General features: G+C 42.0%; 1 protein-coding gene across 3 annotated transcripts in view; it reads right to left on the bottom strand.

Annotated features, from left to right (window-relative positions):
• The window catches only part of GPBP1L1 (GC-rich promoter binding protein 1 like 1), a 29,365-nt gene that overhangs the window by 3,742 nt on the left and 11,903 nt on the right, over positions 1-13,720 (bottom strand). For 2 of the 3 annotated variants that reach the window (XM_027893339.1, XM_027893357.1), the window contains exons 2-8: positions 10,109-10,995; positions 9,130-9,244; positions 8,719-8,848; positions 8,085-8,368; positions 5,580-5,652; positions 4,255-4,448; positions 1,828-1,968 (exon numbers count right to left, since the gene is read on the bottom strand). In XM_027893339.1, the coding sequence (XP_027749140.1) occupies positions 1,828-1,968; positions 4,255-4,448; positions 5,580-5,652; positions 8,085-8,368; positions 8,719-8,848; positions 9,130-9,189 (882 nt within the window). In that variant the 5' untranslated portion in view covers positions 9,190-9,244; positions 10,109-10,995. The remainder of the gene's footprint in view (positions 1-1,827; positions 1,969-4,254; positions 4,449-5,579; positions 5,653-8,084; positions 8,369-8,718; positions 8,849-9,129; positions 9,245-10,108; positions 10,996-13,720) is intronic. The other variant, XM_027893349.1, reaches the window with a different exon arrangement.

Consider the following 13,720-nt stretch of genomic DNA (forward strand, 5'->3'; position numbering starts at 1 on the left):
CTTACAGGAAACATTTCCCAGGCAGCCTTCTTGGATTTTGCCTAATTCAACACAGTAAGGAACAAATCACCAGTTTGTTACAGACTTAACAAGTGACTGTGACTATCGGGATAAAAAGCCAAAACAGTACTGAAATTAAGCTCTCAACGAGACAACTAGTTTGAGTGCAGTGACAAAAGGTAACAATGAACAAAGGAGACTAAAATTAGATGTCTTCTAGTAACTTGGAATACTCTACTTGAACTCATTGCTAGTGGCTGTTTTAATCTTTAATAAGCTGTTCAGGTACTAAAACTTAATTTATATGCATTAGGGGAAGACAGTTATAGCTTAAGTTTAGAAACAACAGATTTCTGAATGGTTATGTTTTACAGAATATTCTATTTTAGCACTAAAGGAGTACAAGGAGTCATTTGTAGCATCTTTTCCGAAGTAAGTTTAGCCCTTTGACTGAAACATAAAGGCATCTCTCACAGAAAAGATACCCTGGATCATTTTAAGAATTCTGACTGTATTGCAATTTGGTTGTCTTAGGCTGGCTTGTGGGAACACAGGGCCAGTGCTAGCTGGCACTCTTTTAGTTTTCAACACACTGTGGTCTCTCATGAATAAAGGTGCTATTTTCATCGGTTCTGCAGGAGGGGCATTACCTTTCACAAACAAAAAGCCAGAGATTATTTGCAGCAGTCCTGGGGAGCCAGGATTACAGCACTATGTGCTGGCCACAGTCACATATTTTTATATCTAAATCTCCAACAGACTCAAAGAAAAGCATCTTACAAGTGCTCAGTTTTAATCAGGAGGACTTTTTAAAAACAACACAGCACAAAGAACTTGGTCTAAAGACAGACAAGGCAAGGCAAGGGAAAGGAACAAGGTGTTAAGATCTATCTGTCAAAGTGACAGGTGCCTGCTTGTTAACTATTGCCTTTAGTGCCTGCTTGTACATTCAGCTGTGGCTAAGGCAGGAAAGTGCAGGCTGCTGCAAAGTAAAGCCTGCAAAGCAGAACATCATAAAGATGACGAGGTTTTATTTTGTAAGTAATATTTGTAAAGAAACAAGACAGATACACAACTTGAAAAAAAAAAAAAAACACCACTTCTACACTTAAAACGTGATCACGGTAATTTCAAATGCTGTGAATCATCATCACAGCCCGTTTTATTTTTGCTCTTTTTTTTTCTTGTGTTATGTCACAGTTACTGCTGAAATATTAATAGATTTGTATTTAAGGTTCTCTCCACACTTCAGACCAAAAGCAGGGGCGAATCAATTTCAATCTCAGCAGATTTGCCTCCTTCCAACACCAAAATTAGACCCTGTAGCTAAAGTCACATGTACACATGTTAAACTCCTTCAACCCCCTCAGAGCTCACTGCCTGTGCTGTTGTTTTAGAGTGAGGAAATTAGGCAGATCACCTTCCTTCCTTCTTTTCCCATGCTGAAGAACATCATGGGAATCAATTTACCTCTCTATTCACATCAGTTCTTGGTATCTGCACTTGGATAACACCAAGTCGATACATGTTTAGTTACACAACACCATTTAAAGGATTAGTACTTTGGGGGTTTTTTTACTGTAGGGAAATTCTAATACATTTGAACAGAGACCAGTGGGTTTATAGCCATTGGTCTCTGTTCAAATGTATTAGAATTTTTATTTCTTTCAGTGTATCAGAAGATGTGCCAGAGAACGTGCAAGTGAGTCATCCCTCAAGGGTGCAAAAGTGGAACCACATACAGAGAGGGTTTTATCATGTCTGAGCTACAGTAGGTGACAGTGATAGAAGCTCCCAAATCCCAATCCCTAATCCCAACCTCTTTACCTCTTTGGGAGAGGTGAGGACTGAGCCACTTGCCAGTACCGCTGGTTTGGTTACAGACACCGGGCTGGTAAAGGCAGAGTCGCGGGTGGAGGAGAGCGAGCCTGGTTTGTGTTCGTTTCTGTTGGCTTTCCATGGGCTTGGCTGCATCAAAGAGAGCACAAAACACGGGGCAGTTAAATGGCAGGGCACAAGGAGGGGTTGTTTGCAAGTATTGAAATAAATGAACAACATTATGTTGGCCGCTGTGTGAAATTTTTTTTCCTCCCTCTCCAAGAACAGTCTCGACAGGTTTACCTCAACACCCATCATTTTCCCCCCTGGAATCTTCTATTTTCCTCAAATCACACATAATTCTGCTTCATGGGTGCCACCCTCCAGTAAAGCACCATTAAGAGCTCAAAGAGAAAAATCCAGCATTGCCCTTCGTTAATTGGAATCACTACCAAGTAACGCAATTCATCCCACAGATGGGAAATAAAGAAAAAATCCCAACTAAATTCACATTTCTTAGGGGAACACTGCATGCCACAAGGAAAGACCTCCAATCACTTGACAGAAAGTTCCTCTGTGCAAGGAAGAAGCACATCAGGGAATATTTCTGTCCAGGGTGAGAATGCAAATTATTTGTTTCCTAGGGTTCTGAAAATACCCATCATTGCACTGATTTAGCAACAACAAGAAAAAAAAAAAAAAGGAAAAAGAAGAAAAAGAAAAAGCAGCCAGTTTGTCATAGTGAAGGAGCAATTGCTGTTTTGCTCTGGGTACTCTCTGCAGTATCTCTTTGAATACACACTGGCCATTTGGCTGAAGAGCACAGACTTCCAAGATAAGTTTTTGTTGCTTGGAATGTTATTCTTGGGGCTCTCTTATCAGCCAAGGACAAACACTGAGAAGTGAGAGTCTTTACACAAAGGTTCCTAACAAGAAACTTGTATTGAGTAGCACACAAATACACCCATCAGAACATGAAGATATACAGGTTCCTTTGACCCCTTGGACTTCTGAAGCCAGCTTCAAGTCACTAGTGAAATAACTCATGCCCAAATGGGACAATTCTATCTCAGATGCAACAGATCTTGCAATCTGCCAGCAATGAGAGCAGAGGCCAGTATTTCAGCATGTTCTCATGGGTTGTTTCATTAATTTTTAAATAAATACATCGCTAGGGGAGGCCAGCAGCATTACTCTTCAACTTAAAAACAAGGGCATCCTGCATTATCAGATGGATTCTTTGGCATTCACAGCACCCATTACAAACATTCCCTTCAAACCCCCAGAACACCCTGAGCTGTGCAATACTGCCTGTACTAAAATCAGGGTACGGTATGACTGTGACAGGAAGTTTCTCTCTGCAGCTCTGGGGCTGAACTGTTCCATTCCCAGCTCTCCCACTGCTGTTCTCCCGCCTTCCACAGAGGGGCAGCTCAGGCAGATCCACAGACAGACCCCTCCTGCTTTCCTAGGGAGGCTGAGCATGACCTTCATGGACTGCCTGTGAGCTCTGAGCCATCTCAACCAGCCAAGGAAGGACACACTTGTTCCAGTGCCACCAGTTCTCCCCCTTTCAAAACTACTTGGTACAACTTAAAACCATTCTTCATTCATTTTTCCTGTGACAGTTTTCCAATACTGCTGACTTTGTGGAAAGGAATGTTCTGACTCCTCTTCTGCTTTATGCACTGCAATTCCTGTACAACTTTCCAGAGGTCTTCAGAATAATGCATCCTACAGCTGGCTTTATGGCTGTGCCTTTAAAAAAAGCACCAATGCACACAGTTTTCCTGGCCAGAGATATCTCACCTTCTGGTTTTGCTAATGCTCACCATTCATTAACAAAAGTGCTGTTGATGACACCAGCAGGCAATTCTTCCCACTGTAATCCCTACCTCCAAGGAGCACCACTCTGCCCCCAGCAATCACAAACAAAAAAATTACTTGGGTTTTTTCAACACTCCTATATTTCCTTCAGTAAATGAACTAAAGCCTCCACTGCTTTTCTAGGTTGTTTTTAAGTCTCAACTAAATTACACCTGAATTGCAGGATGTTACAATCTAATCTGATCTTAACCCCAACTGTGTTCTGAACACATCAAAGTAGTGCAGCCCAATAAAGACTTTTCAAGATAGTCATGTGAACAGTTCAGGCACATGGCAGCAAACATTCCACCTCTCCAGCACTGCCTGTTTTGTCTTACTAAGATAAGGTTTTGTCTAATGCATGAGGACAGACCCACTCAAACAGACCTCAGTTCTCCCTATGGACAAGACCAAAAGGCACTTTAACAGGGAACAAAAATTTTAGTAGTAAACAGCTCTCTACTGTCAAAGCCACTACCCCAGAAACTCCTGAATTCCAACTCCTGCTACCTGCTGGGGGGTTGATTCCCTCGATCTGCAGTTCACCAACTTGGTTGGAATCCCCCGTACCTTGGAAGGAGGAGCTGCAGGTTTAGGAACCAGATTTTTGTAGACACTTGGGACAATGGTGGTGGCTTTGTTGCCGTTTGCCAGGTGAGAAACGGGTGATGTAAATGCAGCTGAGAAGGCGGCGGAAGGATCCTCTTTTGAAACCTTTTTGATGACCAGCATCTTGGTAGGTTGCTTGGCACTAGGGGGGTTTTCTGTAAAAATGAAACAAGAGAACAGCTTCAGTTACTTCTCCAGTTCCTCCCCTCTCCATCTTAAAACACCTCACATCTGATTCTGACTCTGCCATCAGCTGCTCTTCCATTTCAACTCTGAGGAAAGGTACTGGATACGGATGTCAAAGTTCAATCTTCTCTCACTCAACCACAACAGCTCTATTGATGCCGAAGGGAAAAACCCACAGTGACATCAGCCAGCAGCCTTGCACCATTCTACAGGAATCTGAACAGACAGGAGCATTTTTTCAGCAGTCATGGATCAGCTTTGTTAATTCACTAACACAGCAGAAATACACTGCATAATTTATACCTCAAAAGACACAGTACTTTTACAAACAAGCACAATTAATGGTTCTTAGGTCAAATCAGCACATTTCCAGGAGCATAAAAATTTAAAAATTAGTAACAGTGATAACAGCAAGGAGCCCCATAAATGTTAATGCCATTAGTTTTTGAGCAGAGCAACAGCTACGTGACAAATATACAAAAGGAATACAACCCAATGCTATCACCAGAAGTGGGTTTGAGTTTCTTTTGCATTTGTACTATTTACAGTATCTAACCCAACTGGATATTAACAAACCTGTATTTAATTGCTAGAGCTGGCACCTTGCTTCACTCTTTTTTTTTTTTTTTTTTAAAGGTATAGACTCACATACCAGAACAGGATCAAAAGCAAGGCTGAGTTAAAAAAAAAACACACAAACAAATAAATGCAAAACCACAGAAATCTGACAGTTTTGCTGTATTTCTAATATGAAGATCACAAGCCAGGAACTAATGTCGAGTTCACTCCAGCCTGCTCTGCCCTTCAAGAGATGTCTGTGTGAAACTGTAACTGCAGCACGACAGGGAGCGAGAGCAGAACAGCGACATTGCTGCCACTGGCAGCTCTTTCATGACATGACAAGCACAGTCTCAAGCAGACAAAAAGGCCAAGAGATTAGTGAAGATTGTGGGAGGAAAACAACAAAGGACAGAAAGCAGCAAACTGTCTGCTTCACTTAGGTCTTGAAAGCATTTCTGAGTGAAGAAAGCATAGCATTTAAACACCGGTTACAACTTTCTACTTCAGCACCAGCATTCTGTACAGTGACCTTTACCTACCCCATACTCCAGAAGGTGTCCCTAAAGGTTTGTTCTGGTTGTTTTGTCTTCCAGCTTCTGGATTCAGAGATGGCTGCAAAAAGACAACACAAATGAGTGCATCGTTATGTCGTCTGTAACAAAAATATAATCAGTACTAACATAACATTATGTTTTTAGGAACCCAGAGCACAGAGAGATTTGTCTGAACAGCACCTGAAGGTGGAAGAGAGTGTTTTGTCACAAGTATCTAAAAATCAAGTTTGTATTCTCCTTGGTTTCTGCTGTATTTCCAGTGGAACTATCAGAGGGTGCAGGATAGGCCCTTCAGTACTCTTTTACAATTCAGTAGATTCTACCAACCCATGCACACATAAATCATTTAGGTGTTTAGTCAGCAGCTCAAAAAATAAAAAAGAATCCACATTATCAGTATATGAAGAATCCAGCCTCCTTTCTCAAATATTTTAACATAAGAACTCTGCATCAGCCAATTAAAAACACCCACCAAAAGCAATACTAGATTCCTAACGTACAGCAATACATTCACTGACAAAAAAAGCGCTACATTTACATTTTTAAGCTTCAGAGTCCACTTTTTTAGGACAATCCTGCATGCAGACTCAGTGCTCTCTGCAGACTTACCTGCGATTCAGCATCAGAATTCAACTTAGTGGAACAACTATGGACGTGTTCAAGCTCAAAGCAAAGTACAGAAAATCTAAGCATGCAATGACAAGTGTTTCTGATTAGCTATTCCTCTTCCCCTGTCCCAAATAACCCCAGTTCAAAATCCAGCCACATCTTTTCCCTCTTTTTAATGAATTCCTCATATGTCAGTTGCTATGGTGACAGCATAAGTTTCTAATAATGAGTATCTGAAATAGTAGGTATTCCTGTTCTTTAAGAGTTAGGAAAAAATGTCACACCATAGCATAAATTCCTGCCTCAGTCCCTAGAAATTCTTCTGTTTCACTGCTTCATTTTTTAGTTACTGGCCAGATTTATGGCAGGGGTGCTCACAGCACAGGAGAACTTAGGTCTGCAGAACAGGCTGGAAGTCTGTCAGGACAAATGTTGCCGCTGTCAGCCACGCAGGCCTAACAGCTCAACCCCAGCACACAGTGATTTCACCACTACGGCAAAGACAACACAGGAGTTATCAAACAAAATAGCCAGCACGTGGTATTATCATCTTAAAAATGGGGGAAATAATTACAGAAGAAACAACCATGTAGTTGGGGAAGGCACTAATCAAAGCACTGGAGAATGAAGAAGAACATGGAAGAAGGATTTAGACCAAGACAGATGAGAACGGTGCACAGTCACAATTGCTGCAATATTTCTGTATTTCAACAGGTTTCTGACAGTCAAAAGCATCCTGAATTACAGTATTATTGAGAAATCAGGCAAGAGAAATCCATGCTCCAGCTTCATTGCTGCTCTCTGGCTGTTAACCACCCTGGGATGCTCCTGCTTCCAGCAGAAGCAGCTGAACAAGAACATGCAATCACTTCCCAGGCACTTCGCTGAAAAAAAACCACCCAGCAGCTTAAATCAAACTGCCTCCCGTGGCAATTTAACTGCAGGCTCTGGATTTTGGCCTGAAGGAGCTTTGGGCACCCACACACTTCACTCCAACTCCTAAATTCCCGAACAGAAGCAGTGCCACAACAATTTCAGCTGTAAACAGCCTTCCAGAGACAAATGCTGAATAAGGCAGCAAAAACTTCATGCTGATGATAAAAATAAAATTAAATTGAAAAGTGAAAGCAGAAAAGCTGTGCACATCTCAAAACATTAGCATTAAGGAATGTATGTGGTAAGGATGAAAGCTGGAAGTCCAAGCACAATTTGATAAAGTTTGAAAAACTAAAGATATTGCAGTAAAAATAGAGCCAGGATATAAGAGACTATCATACTGATAATACCACATGAATCAGAATGCTGAGTAAGAAGAACGTTGATGAACTGGAGATACTGATGGAAGAAATGGCTCAAGAAACCCTGATCCACAGATTACCAGAGAGAGAGGAAACAGCTCTGATAACAAAATAGTGTTCCAGAAGATTCAAGACAGATGGTTGCAAAGGTCTGAACGTGTCATGAACGAGCTTGGGAAGGTTATCACAAACACCAACATGTACCAGAATACAGGAAGACTGAAGATAAGCAGAACAGTATTTAGGAGCAAAAAAAAGGCTTTGTAAGCAAAGCCACAAAGTCAATCTTTTTGGGTTTTGCTGAAGACCTGGCTTGTGTGTTACAATGCCTTCAGTTCACAATAACCATCTGGCAAAATACATGTGCCAAAACCCACAGTCCAACAGGCCATCAGGTCCTGAGGACTCTGGGTACCAATTACCATCCTGTCAGCGCTGGAATAATTTTGTTAAATTTGTTGTGATCTCAAACATGGAATGGAATGCAACCCTAGATCCTCACCACCTATCCATGCTAATAAAAACGAGATGTGAAAAGCCACTTCTCACAGCTGCCACTTCCAGTGAGAAGCTAGACACTTACAAAGTCTTCTTCCTCAAACTGCAAATGCTCTTTATCTTCCTTCTTCTCCTCCCTGGATTCAACAGGCAGCTTTTCCTGAAAGGCGGAACTTTTCCGAGAGTGGAAGTTGCCATTCCAGTGGCGATGGACTCCAGTTCCTCCTCCTCCACGCTGGCTCACGCCATCATGGCCCCGGGAGGGACCATGCCAGCCAGGCTGACTGCCAGAAAGCCCAACGTGAGCTCCTTTAGAAACACCAGAATCTACAGAATCGTGGCGGAGAAGGGACGGCTGATGCCAGCAGTCTAAACAAAAGGAGATAAGGGTGCAAATAAAAAAAAATCAGCACAGCACACAGAACACTGGAAATATCAGGCTGTTTTGTTGTTCGGTCAGTGTTCACTGGGTAACTACTGAGCTGAACTTATTAAGCTACTGTGTGATTGTAGCAGAAAATAAGCTACACAATGCACAGACAGCTACGTGAAACCCCCTTAAGGCCTGAGCACATGGCACGGGAGAAGAGAGTAGTACGGCTTCCTTACAGGATGTTTGGAAAAGGTACAGTTTGGGAAAATGTAGTTGATATTCTGCAGAATTCCTCATCCTGTAGAACATAAACTCTCAGGTTGCATTTCTGATCCTTCCCACTCACCTCCCGCAGTGCGGAGGGGCCCATTATTGAAAAATCCATCGGAGGAGTTGTGTCTCCTGCGGCTCACGCCAAAGCGGCCCTCTCCCCGGGAAAGATGCTCTCCATGTTTCTCAAAGGTGGCTGCAGGGGACTGCAGAAAGGAGAAAGTGATGTAACGAAGCATTCATCTGGACACCCCAGGAGCCTGTCAGCCCAGCAGTGGCATTTTGTCAATTAAAAAAAAAAAACAAACCCACCTCACCAAACCCCACGATTTCCCGTATTTGCATTGATTAACCGCCACCCACAAGCACGGATCTGATCAGGATGACACACAAACCCACAGATCTCATCCAGAAACACAGAGAACCCAACACACTCATCTTACCAGCGGTCACAGCTGCAAAAGCAGGTGATGTGTGTTACTGTTACCTTGGTTGACTGCGGTGTTGAGAAGTTAAGCCAGGCAGGAACAAAGTCATGCTGCGCCATTTAGGTCCAGTGTCTCCCTTCAATAAAATGAGGCATCAAACCTCATGGCCAGGATCTGTAAATGAAAAGGACACCCCCGTCATCTTTTCCAAACCGAAATAATAATATAATTTATCTCCCAAAGCTTGTCCTACGCAACCAGGAGGGGAAAAGTGCTGCAGTTTTTCATACCACACTTGAGCCCTTTTTTTCTGGTGTTTTGTTCCTCTGATTGAAACAGGTAAGAACTTCAACATTCCCAGTTACTTCCTGTTTACAATTAACACACCCATGAAGTTCATGATAGAATGGGTGTGGAGGTGGGAAGAAAACGGAACAAACAGCATAGAAAAGCCACACAATGCACAGACATGCAAAATCAAGACATGACAGAATTTGGGGTACAATCCTTCATTGCCCCATAATCTACAAAGGGGTGATCGCTGCATGTTTTATTCCAGAGGCTGTAAATCAAGTATGACAAATCAGAGATGTTAAGAGACATTCAGAGAGGATCAGAGACCTGAAAGACAACCACAGGTCAGCTCCTGCACCCCCGAAGTAAAACTGTATCCAGATCCACCAAGTCCCAGGCACCAGGGAATATCCTGTGCTGACACCGCTTCCACAGCTAAGAAAGCACATGATGAGGAACAGAACACAGTTCTGTGGAACTGCTGGAAGGATCTTAATGGAAGTTCAACTGAAGACCAGCAGAGGTGTCTCACTGATGAATTCAAAATCAAATCCTTCTTCCCACCATACCATAGCAATTTTCACTGCTCAAAACGAGGAACATTTCACTGCTCTGCGTAACTGAATTCCGCCTTTTCGTGGAAGGTTCTCCAATTTACCATTTTGCTTTATTTTTCAACGTTGTCTATAAACAAGTCAACATTGTATAAGCAAAAAAAAAAAAAAAGTACATATGATCACTCACCCTGAGTTTGGGCTCTGCAGTCCAATGTCCTTAGTTTGTGTGCTTCAGTGAGCTCTGGGTTCCTTCCTTCTCCAGTACTCTGGAAGGCCAGCCTTGAGGCAACAGTGCGTCTCAAAGCAGAGCACGAGAGGCCGCACTTGGTGCCAACTGTGCCCTTCACCCCCTCAGCTGCTCATTTTAACTTCTCTTTGCACTCTCACTACAAAAAAAAGATACCTAAGAGGGTAATTTATATTTAAAAAAAAAAAGCCGCGCCCACGTTCACCTCATTAAATTTCCTCTGGTCGTGGTAGTACAGAGGTCAGCCTTTACATCACAAAAAGGTTTGTCAAGTCTGCATGACAACATTCAGAGCCACATCATGGTTAACACTGAACACTCAAGGCTGCTGGACAGTTCATGATCTGCAGCAGATCAACCTAAACACTCTGGAAAAAGGATGTTACGCAAAAATGTTTGCCCTAGATGCCGAGATCTAAACGAGAAGCATCTGCCGAAGTGCTCTTAAAATATAAGCTTCATTTTTATCGCATACATCTGCTAAAAAAAGGTAAAGTATTTTAAAAAATGAACGTTGGGATATATGCTCTGGTCTTCACGTAACTTGGTAAATGCTCCACAGAGCTAAGCGCTACTTGATATAAAGCTCAGAAGCAGGCACAAATATTTCCCCTGGTTTTCACCATTTACATGCTGAAACGTAGGTCACATGAACAAAAAAAAAGCCAGGTCCAAAAATAATCTCTTCTACTCTATTTTTTTGTAGACTGGGTGCTGCTTTTAAAGGGACACAATTATTCCACAAGAGCTTCTTGTTCTACAGTGAAGAGTTCACTTCTGGGTCATAGTCCTCTTCCATCAAAGAGGGGAGACAGGAACTGTAGTCACTATAAAAAACAAACAAAACTCCATCAATACAAGTGGCATAAACACGACAAAGTATGACTAAAGAGAAGAACAGAAAGGGAAACAGAGCAACTGCAGTGCAAGTGCCAAAAGCTTTTTGATCTCTGATCAAAACAAAACCTGAAATAATCTAATTAAAAAAAAAATCCCTGAAAAGAGCATTTTTATTTTTAAATGAATCACTTCCCAGATTCGGTTCACAAAAGGGCAACAAAAACAAGCTGAATCAGAATAAAGGGAAGAGTGGAGAAACTGCTTGCAGCTGATGAAAGCGATTGCACACTTCACAGCAATTTTAAATCCTGCTGCTAAAATGAGACTCCAGGCTGCAGGTAGGCTTGGCCCTTCCACAAGCCTCATCTCTGTGTGGCCCCATCATTCCTCACCTGCTCCAGCACAGCCAGACTCCTCTCTCAAGAGGATGATGACAGTAACACAACCGGTATTCCATTAACTTCTCCACGGAAATTACCCCCACCAGCAAAACCTGAGTTATTCTGCTATGACCTCTTTTTCCCTTGAACCATCTTACCTAACCAGGAGCAAATAGATAGTTTATTGCTCCTGAAACATCTGAGAAGTTTTATCACTGTTTTGATGGCATCAGCTGTTCCTCAGCATCCCTTCAGGTGTGCCTTATTATGCCTTGACTTATCCGAGTTTGTTTTCTTTGTTTGGATGTGGTTCCATTCTTTCATCAAATTCGGTTTTCACTGCACTTATGTCATGCCTTAAGCATGTGGATTTTTTTTTTTTGAAGTTTTTAAGGTGATTTTGATCGCCACTCAAAATAAACACACACAGGGAACAGTAAAAGAATCACCATCTTTTAGCCTCTGAGTCATCCCCTCTAATAAACCCCCTCATTTTCATGTATGTTTTCTTGCTGGAACTGGATGTTACTCTTGCGTAGAGCAGTTTGGAAAGATGGAAACACTTTTGCACCTAAGCTGTGAGGCACAATCACACTCCTGGAGATAAACTAAGAACAAGCAGCCTCACAACCCACAGAAACCACCAGCCAAGGTGAGGAAAAACCAGAGTGGTCCTGGCCAGACACAACACTGACCTGGGAACTTTCTGAGCATCTCATCCCATCCCACAAGCTACCAAGTGTCACACATTGCAAACAACTGAAGTGCTAATCTAAAAAGACCCGGTTTTATATTAAAGGGTAATTTTTCGTTGTGCATAGGGACATAATGGAACATCTGCTGCAGACAGAACAGACTTCCCATCACGCTGAACTCTGTACAGGTACAGAACTCCTTTAGATGTGACCTTCTGAGGCTGCAACCAAACATTTGAGCAGTAAGAAGATAAAACAGGGACAAAGTCAATGCAGTTGACTATATTTAAACAAGATTCATTACTTTCTGAATAAATATGCTTTTCAGAACAAACTGTACAGCAGTTTGGCCGTGTCAAACTATTAACAGAAGTCATATAATTTAAGAAGTTGATTTAATGAACCTTGAGAACAATTTGCAGCAGCGTGAAAAATGAACCTAAACAGAGCAAAGCCCACAGAGAGCTGCTCTCTGGATTAAAAGTATCTAAATAAACAAACACAGAATTACAGTTTTGAAGTAAGAACCAGGTCTGAGTACACAAAAACTATAAAACTAGCACAGGACTACAGTACCCAGGTTCCATTCACAAAAAAGGTTCCCAGTACCTTTGGAAAAGGCAACTGAAAAGAAAGCACATCAACAGCTTGCAAAACTTGTGTTGCTGCAAGGCCTTTTTTTATATTTCAGCACAATCCAAAACAAGGTGAAACTTTTTGTAAAGCTCCAACCAGCAATTTTAAAAATGATCTTGCAGAAGATTTGGATCTCCTAACGTGCTATTCTGATAGCACTGTGAGTGTGAGTGACCAGGGCAGTTCATCCAGCAGTGTCTGATGTGCACATAAGGCAGCTCCTGGTCCTGTCTCCTTGTTTCAGAAGGCACATTCACCACTCCTCAGTCCCAGCCTTCCTGGGCATGAACAACCTCAAAAAGAACAAGGGAAGCAACGTTCAAATGCAATACTTTTTGCTAAAGCAAAAATCTTGTTGTAAATTATACTAGTACTGCACCCCTCTGGTTTCTGGGATTATCCCATGTGCTAGGTTTTATAGCCCCCTCTCACACAGACTCCAAATTCTGTCCAAAAGCACAAGGACAATCTACCTGAGACCATTCCCACCACCTCCCACACTGCTGACAACAGTAACATCACAAAATCCTAATGGGCAAGACCCAAAGTCTCTCAATTCCCTTCTCTGACAACAACCTACAATAAATTCTTGAGAAAAAAAAGTGCAAGAACAAGAGCAAACAGCATCAGGACTCCCAGGCTCCTTTCTCAGACTTTTAAGCCAGAGTCTGTACTACACTTTATTACCAGTCAGAGCTTCTATGTAAATCTGTTCAATTGCTTTGTTTTTAGACACATTTATACATTTTTGCCTCCCAAATGAGAGTGGGCACAGTTTATTTGTGCTTTGTGTAGAAGTCAGCTTGTGGCTATAAAAAATGTCAGCCTCAATTCACTTGGATATTTTCTCGTGCTACCAAAGTGCCCAACCACATTCTATAAAGGTTTTCATGGTACTCATGATTTTCTACAAGATACAAAGACTCATCAGGTCATCCCTCTTCCAAACTGAGGGTATTCATGGAATCCTTCTGAAGACCTCTGATCATCCTTACTAACCT

Source organism: Empidonax traillii, unplaced genomic scaffold (assembly GCF_003031625.1).
Source record: "Empidonax traillii isolate 1590-97213 ecotype Southwest subspecies unplaced genomic scaffold, ASM303162v1 scaffold15:size5535645, whole genome shotgun sequence".
NCBI classification, from domain to species: domain Eukaryota; kingdom Metazoa; phylum Chordata; class Aves; order Passeriformes; family Tyrannidae; genus Empidonax; species Empidonax traillii.